The 8179-nt window shown below is 42.8% G+C and overlaps 1 protein-coding gene across 1 annotated transcript; it reads right to left on the reverse strand.

Annotated features, from left to right (window-relative positions):
- Window positions 1–2845: 2845 nt before the first annotated feature.
- On the reverse strand, window positions 2846–6556 carry LOC113806635 (uncharacterized; the record flags this gene model as incomplete). The annotated part of the gene is given in 3 exon segments (XM_070114815.1): window positions 2846–4437; window positions 4864–4962; window positions 6501–6556. Coding segments are annotated over 3 exon segments (336 nt in total). The 3' UTR covers window positions 2846–4246.
- Window positions 6557–8179: the final 1623 nt, after the last annotated feature.

Consider the following 8179-nt stretch of genomic DNA (forward strand, 5'->3'; position numbering starts at 1 on the left):
CATTGTCATTATCATCATAATTATCATCATTATTGTCAATAATAATTACCTGAATTAATGTAAAAATCCTCATAAGCGAAAAGTTTTTTTTTCGACAATCATCATTATGTTTGATAGATAGATATACATATATAAAGAGATGGATGAAGTATAAAAATAGATGGATGAACAGATAGAAAGGCAGATTGATATAGATTTAATCACAGTAGCATATTGCTATGTATGTATGTATATATATATATATGTATGCTTTTTTCTTATTTAATTAATTCATTATATTCCGGGCCTGCCGCGCCAGTGCGCGTGTCGCCCAACTTCCTCGCCTCATCACATCCCTCCTTCATCACCTTGCAGGCCGAAGGTGATCGGGCCTGTCATGCCAGGGGCCTCAGTTGGCCACGTGGCTTGGCGTCTCTTCCTGACGCAAGACATCGAGGAGGCATTCTTCCTCTTTCTGTTCCTTCCCCCCTTTCCCTTCCCTGCCACTCTTCTGGGCCTGGGTCTCGAGACTGCTGCGGCGGTCTCGGCCTCGTAATTCTTGAATTAATCTAAAAGATTCTTGAAGGGGGTGCTGACGAAGACCAGAAGCCCACTGAAAAGGCCCCAAATGGCCCCGCGTCTGGTCAACGTCATCGGGAGGTTAGAGGAGGCAGCGTTATTGGCCTCGCTCTGTTTTCTCTTTCTGAGCTTCTTCTTCTAGTTGCGGCTGAGGCGTTGGGTCTAGCTCAGGTTCTCGTTCTGGGCCAGGTTTTGTGTCTGGCTGTGGCTTTCCCTCACCGCTGCTAGAACAAAAACACAGCGTGCTGCAATAACGCAGGAAATGGCTGAGCAGGCGACCGCAGCGCAGGCCAACCCCAAGCACGCCGCCCAGACCAAGGCCTGTCGTCGGAATCCCTTTTCCTCCTACATGCGGGCGAGAATCTCCTCGACCCGTCGGAGGTATTCGACCTTCTCCTCATACAGGGCAAGCGAGTCATCTTGGCTTAATGAGTCGTACTGATCAGCGTCCATGACGAGGGTGGGGGACATGAACTCTACTTCGGGAACCTCGAAGATGCCGGGGAAGATCAGGTTGATGAGCATCTCGAGTCCGAATCTTTCCTAGCGAGTCTCCACGAAGGACAATTCAATGTCCTATAGTTGTTGGTCCACCTGGACGTGCTGGTCTTTTGAAATTCGCGGGCCATCATTCTCATTGAATGTTTTCATCTTATTAACATATAAGATAAAAATCGCAATGACAGAGGCACTAACGCCTGCGAATAAAACTACGACTCCTAGTTTTTTCATGAACTTAAATTTGTTTCTAAGTTGGATATTGAATTTAATAATGAAGTTATCTCGTCACTTATGGGCGACGTTTGCGTGCGGGTGTGTGTGTGGTTGTGTGTGTGCGTGCTTGTGTGTGTGTGCATGTGTGTATGTGGTTGTGTGTGCGTGCTTGTGTGTGTGTGTGTTATTACTATTATCGTTATTATTACTATGATTGTTTTTGTTACTATTATCAATCTATCCCTTACCATACCACCCTCACAGTGTATCGATCTCCTCACCATAATCATTCCCTCACCATATACACCATAACCATTCCCTCATAACACCCATCTTTCTCACAATGCTCAACCCTCATCATAACCATCGGACTAGTCCCTCTCACCATACCCACTCTCAACATTTTCAACATTTGCCTTAATAATCAGACCATATTTATTCGTTTACTTTGTGTACAAATGAAAGAAGTGTGAATTTTTTAACAAAAGTAAAATGTGTGTTACATATGAGCTGAATTTGTTCTTAAAATATAATGACATGCAAAAAATCTAGTAATAGTCGTTATAATATTCATTATATAGGTATTCAGATCATGAAAGTCAAAGGGAACTACATTTCCCGGAAAACGTCTTATTTTATCAAAGCATAGGTACAAATGTCAAAAATATATTAGTCATCCCTATAGTGTATTACAGAAAACGCGCGTTAAACTGCATTATAGAAAACTGTCAACTTAACACAGTAACTATCGAAATTTTCACATTTATTGTCATGATGATTGTGATGGCGACGACTGTTGAAAATACAGATGAAGATAGAGACGAAGTGGAGATAATGATGATACAATGATAATGAGAATGGCAGAGATGAAAATCATCACGAAATATTCATACAAAGCATGTTGAAGGCGACGATTATGTAATAATGATAAGGATAATGATGAGGACAATACTGAAACAATTAGGATAATGATAATGGAGTTAAAGATAATGGTGTCAATGAAAACGATAGTGACGATATGTAACAAGGACAATACAATTAATTTGACATCAAAAGCAGCAGAAGTAACGAGTATGATAATACTACTTGTCATAATAGAAGCAATACATCAGAGATACAGTGAGAGCAACTCCATATCCAGTACCGCTTAGCAATTGCATTGTTCACTGTTGTTTTGTTTTGTGGTTTTATGGATATATTAGCTGGCCCTGTGTAGCCTTATCCGCTTTCCCATTCGTTGAATTTTAGGGAAAAGCTTTTCTAATGTTATTCATATTATTACTGTTCTCATCAACATTTTTGTCGTTATGATTATTAGTATGTAATCAACAATACTAATAGAAATACAGAATATGAAAAGATTTATTTCCATAAATCTGGTAAAGTGTAAAGAATTATATTCTGCTGAATTGTTAAAATTCATATATATTTGAAACGAGTTTTCATATTTTGAAAATTGATTGTACTTAAAATTTGATTCTTAAGATAGTTTGTATTTATTTTGCATGCTACCGTTATTCTTCTATTAACACGTATGTATTCTCAAATTAAGGTTTATAAACCAAAAAGCGAATGTTTTTCTACAAATTTATTTTTGAAGACAAAATATTGGTTTGATAAGCTTCAATTACTTTTGAGTATGTCAAATTGTACTTGAACATCATTAAAATGTAAACAAAAAACAAACATTTACACTGAAATGTTTAAAAAATACATCGCTTGGATTCTATTCATCAGCTGTGAAAATATGCATTTCCAGACATCCAAATTTCCTGGTATAAAAGCTTCATATCGTTGAGGAAGAGGTTTGTAAAATACCCAAAGTATGTCCAAATTATATGCTAATGTTATGATCTTGCAGATTCAGAATATGTTTGATTTACACTGTAAAACTTTTCTTTCAAATACCACATGTATTATATTATTTGTTGCAAGGACCCTTCAATGTAAAATACACTGCATAGTTATTCTTAAGCTTGAAATGTACTATTTACATTTTTCTAAACTGAAAGAAAGCTTATTCTAGTTTAACATGTAACTAGATCCTGTTGAACATTCTTAGAATATGTGGACAACGTCAAAATATATATAGATATATATAAATGTAATGCACTGCACAGTTGGGTATTATCACCCTAAACATAGAATTGGGTTAACCCTTTTGAAATTCCATTATAAAATAGAAAAAACCTATTTGAACATTTAATTTAATACATTAGTTACATTTCAGCATGGAAAACGAAACTAAATGGAAGCACACGGTATAGAAATATGAAATAGAGGCAAAAGCCTTAATTTCCAGCGGGAATTCCTGTCAAGTACTTTGGGGATAGCAACAGGGTATTCACACACCTGGTGGCATAAATACTGCATGTCCTCAGTATATCTTCACCACCCTACTATTTAGGAATTTTACAAGAGCATTAAGATTATCACAGTGACAAATTGTATAAAATATGTGGTTCCTTGTAGTTGATAGTCCGAGCAGTGTAAGCAGATCATTGAGGCAAAAATATTGTCTTCCTTTTAGAATCTATGAGGCGCCTCCAAGGTTGGTCTGAACGATGGCTCTAAAGTATCCAAATAACATGAGAAAATCAATAAAAAACAGCAGGAGTTCTATGCAGGAAACTCATGAGGAGGAGATGGAAGAGGAGGGGGAGAAAGAACAAAGAGGAAGAGGAGGAGGAGGAGGAGGAGGAGGAGGAGAAAGAGAAGAACAAAGAGGAGGAGGAGGAAGAGGAGGAGGAGGAGGAGGAGCAGGAGGAGGAGGAGGAGAAAGAGAAGAACAAACAGGAGGAGGAGGAGGAGGAGGAAGAGGAGGTTGAAGGAGGAGGTGAAGGAGAAGAAGAACAAAGAGGAGATAGAGGAGGAGGAGGTGAAGGAGAAAGAGAAGAACAAAGAGGAGGACGACGACGAATCCTCAAAACTTTAAATGGACACAGTCGACCCGCCGAGCAACACCGGTCTCCATTCACACCCACAGGAAGTAAGCCAGAACCAGAAGAGGCAACAGGAGAGACGGGGCCACGTCGGAGGAGCTGTTGCAGAGGATGGAGTTGCAGAAACACACGTGCTGCGAAGCCAGGCCTTTCAGGTTGGCTGCCTCACAGACGTTCGCATGCACATCGTCTGCGCAGCCTTTCTTGGCGTCGCCGAAGCCCACTAAGGGAGGAGGGAGGAAACGAGAATAAGTTTATCTGCGGTTTTGCGATTGTAGGAAATGCTTCATCGTTTTGGCATCATGCGAGTTAAAAAAAATGTATACAATTCTTTCTAACTAATACGAGATTTTAGCCTCTTGTTTCATTCTAATACGAGATTTTATCAACTCTTGTTTGATTCTAATCAAGTAATAATATATATGACGTGTTTTACGCATGTCCATAACTATCTAATCAAGAGAACTGTTGAGAAAAAAATCTATTGTTTAATTATGATCATTTTCTAATCAAGAGAACTGTTGAAAGTAATAAAAAAAAAAAAATAAGAATTTAATAAAACAGTTTTTTTTCTATCTTATCTGACATGAAAACAAAATATAATCAAACGGATTATCGTAAAAAGGGGGGCGGGGGGGGGGGGGCTTACAGAGTTTTGCTCCCACCGAGTAACAGGAACCGGAGAAACAAGGCACAACCGACCAGCTTTCATCGCCAGGGTTGTGGCTGTAGCAGAACCAAGCCGAGGCTGGAAAGGGGGAAGGAAAATTAATACATAATAGATAAAAAAAAATAAAACAGGTGCCTCATGGAATAGATTTTAAAATATACATATACGCTAAAAACGAATTTAAAAGAGAATGCAGATTTGTAGAATGAAGCACGTTTATATGGCAAATTACAATTACAGGAATTTCAAGATTAAACGCTAAAATCTGTATATCATAAAATAGATTGCAAAGAAAAGAGGCATTTGAGTAGATAATAACAGCAACAGACAACAAAGCAACGAATATAAATTTCTGGAGTAAAATTCGAACCGAAAATAAATTTTGGTGAATTAAAAAGAAAAAAAATTATGAAGGAAGACGTTATTTTAGTTATCTAATTGTCTATTTTAGATTATTATCAAAATAAAAACTGAAATAATAGGCACTCAAACAACAGCTGATTAATATTTAAGAACAAAGAGGAGGAGGGAGAGGAGGAGGAAGAGGAGAAGAACAAAGAGGAGGGGGAGGGGGAAGAGGAAGAGGGAGAGGAGAAGAACAAAGAGGAGGGGGAGGACGAGGAGAACAAAGAGGAAGAAGAGGAGGAGGAGAAGAGAAGAACAAAGAGGAGGGGGAGGACGAGGAGAACAAAGAGGAAGAAGAGGAGGAGAAGAAGAGAAGAGGAGGGCGAAGGGGGCAGGAGGAGGAAGAGGAGGAGGAGGAGATGAAGAAAGAGAAGAAGAACAAAGAGGAGGAGAAGGAGAAAGAGAAGAACAAAGTGGAGGAGGAGGACGAAGGGGGCGGGAGGAGGAAGAGGAGGGAGAGGAGAACAAATAGGAGGGGGAGGACGAGGAGAATAAAGAGGAGGAGATGAAGAAAGAGAAGAACAAAGAGGAGGAGGAGGACGAAGGGGGCAGGAGGAGGAGAACAAAGAGGGGGAGGAGGAGGAAGAGGAAAATAAAAAGAAGAACAAAGAGCAGGAAAAGAACAAAGAGGAGGAAAAGGAAGAGAAGGAGAAAGAGAAGAACAAAGTGGAGGAGGAGGACGAAGTGGGCGGGAGGAGGAAGAGGAGAATAAAGAGAAGAACAAAGAGGAGGAGGAGGAGGAGGAAGAGGAGAATAAAGAGAAGAACAAAGAGGAGGAGGAGGAGGAAGAGGAGAATAAAGAGAAGAACAAAGAGGAGGAGGAGGAGGAAGAGGAGAATAAAGAGAAGAACAAAGAGGAGGAGGAGGAAGAGGAGAATAAAGAGAAGAACAAAGAGGAGGAGGAGGAGGAAGAGGAGAATAAAGAGAAGAACAAAGAGGAGGAGGAGGAAGAGGAGAATAAAGAGAAGAACAAAGAGGAGGAGGAGGAGGAAGAGGAGAATAAAGAGAAGAACAAAGAGGAGGAGGAGGAGGAAGAGGAGAATAAAGAGAAGAACAAAGAGGAGGAGGAAGAGGAGAATAAAGAGAAGAACAAAGAGGAGGAGGAAGAGGAGAATAAAGAGAAGAACGATGAAGAGGAAGAAGAGGAAAATAAAGAGAACAAAGAACGAGACGAAAGGACAACACGGGCAGCCGAAGACCTCCCCACTTACCTTGGTGCGCGAGAAGCATCACGCCCACGAAGCCAAGGATTCTCATGCTGCTGGCTCTGAGGGGGGGGGGGAGAAAGGTCTTAGTTTGGGAGTGGTTCGTCTACTTTTCTGCTTATTCAGGAGGTGGTTCTACTTTTCGGGTTATTTTGGAAGTGGTTCATCTACTTTTCTACTTAGTATGGGAGTGGTTCGTCTACTTTTCTACTTAGTTTGGGAGTGGTTCGTCTACTTTTCTACTTAGTTTGGGAGTGGTTCGTCTACTTTTCTACTTATTCTGTGAGCGGTTCTAATTTTCGGGTTATTTTGGAAGTGGTTCATCTACTTTTCTACTTAGTTTGGAAGTGGTTCGTCTACTTTTCTACTTATTTTTTATTTTTTATTTTCTAATTTTCGGGTTATTTTGGAAGTGGTTCATCTACTTTTCTACTTAGTTTGGAAGTGGTTCGTCTACTTTTCTACTTATTTTTTATTTTTTATTTTCTAATTTTCGGGTTATTTTGGAAGTGGTTCATCTACTTTTCTACTTAGTATGGGAGTGGTTCGTCTACTTTTCTACTTATTCTGTGAGCGGTTCTAATTTTCGGGTTATTTTGGAAGTGGTTCATCTACTTTTCTACTTAGTATGGGGAGTGGTTCTATCTTTCTTTATTACTTTTGGAATGGTTCACCTATTTTTCTGTTTACTTTTCTACTTATTTTGGAAATGGTTCATATATTTAACTACTTAATGAATACCTACTTTAGGAATGGTTCAGCCACTTGTCTGATGAGTTTTGGGGAGGGGAGGGGGAGGAAGGGGAGGGGGAGGAGGAAGGGGAGGGGGGGAGGGGAGGGGGAGGAGGAAGGGGGAGGGGGAGGGGAGGGGGAGGAGGAAGGGGAGGGTGAGGAGGAAGGGGAGGGTGAGGAGGAAGGGGAGGGGGAGGAGCGAAGGGGAGGGGGAGGAGCGAAGGGGAGGGGGAGGAGGAAGGGGAGGGGGAGGAGGAAGGGGAGGGTGAGGAGGAAGGGGAGGGTGAGGAGGAAGGGGAGGGGGAGGAGCGAAGGGGAGGGGGAGGAGGAAGGGGAGGGTGAGGAGGAAGGGGAGGGGGAGGAGGAAGGGGAGGGGGAGGAGCGAAGGGGAGGGGGAGGAGCGAAGGGGAGGGGGAGGAGGAAGGGGAGGGGGGGGAAGTGGTGACGGAGGAGGGGATAAAGAGATGTAAACTGTTGCTGCTGTTGGTGGTGGTGGAGGAGGAAGTGGGGGGAAGAGGGAGGAGGGGGGGGGGAGGAGGAGGAGGAGGAGGAGGAGGAGGAGGAGAAGAGGGAGGGGAGGACGAGGAGGAGGGAGGGAGGACGAGGGGAGGGAGAGGAGGAGGAGGAGGAGAGGGGAGGAGGAGGAGGAGGGGGAGGGGAGGAGGAGGGGAGGACGAGGAGGAGGGAGATGAGGAGGAGGAGGGGGGTGGAGGAAGAGGAGGAGGGAGGGGGGGTGGAGGAGGAGGAGGGGAGGAGGTGGAGGAGGTGGAGGAGGAGGAGGAGGGGAGGACGAGGAGGAGGGAGAGGAGGAGGAGGAGGAGGGGAGGAGGAGGAGGAGGGGAGGAGGAGAAGGAGGGGAGGACGAGGGGAGGAGGAGGAGGAGGAGGAGGAGGAGGAGGAGGAGGAGGAGGAGGAGGAGGAGGAGGAGGGGAGGAGGAGGAGGAGGTTTAGCG

Source organism: Penaeus vannamei, chromosome 36 (assembly GCF_042767895.1).
Source record: "Penaeus vannamei isolate JL-2024 chromosome 36, ASM4276789v1, whole genome shotgun sequence".
Classification (NCBI taxonomy): domain Eukaryota; kingdom Metazoa; phylum Arthropoda; class Malacostraca; order Decapoda; family Penaeidae; genus Penaeus; species Penaeus vannamei.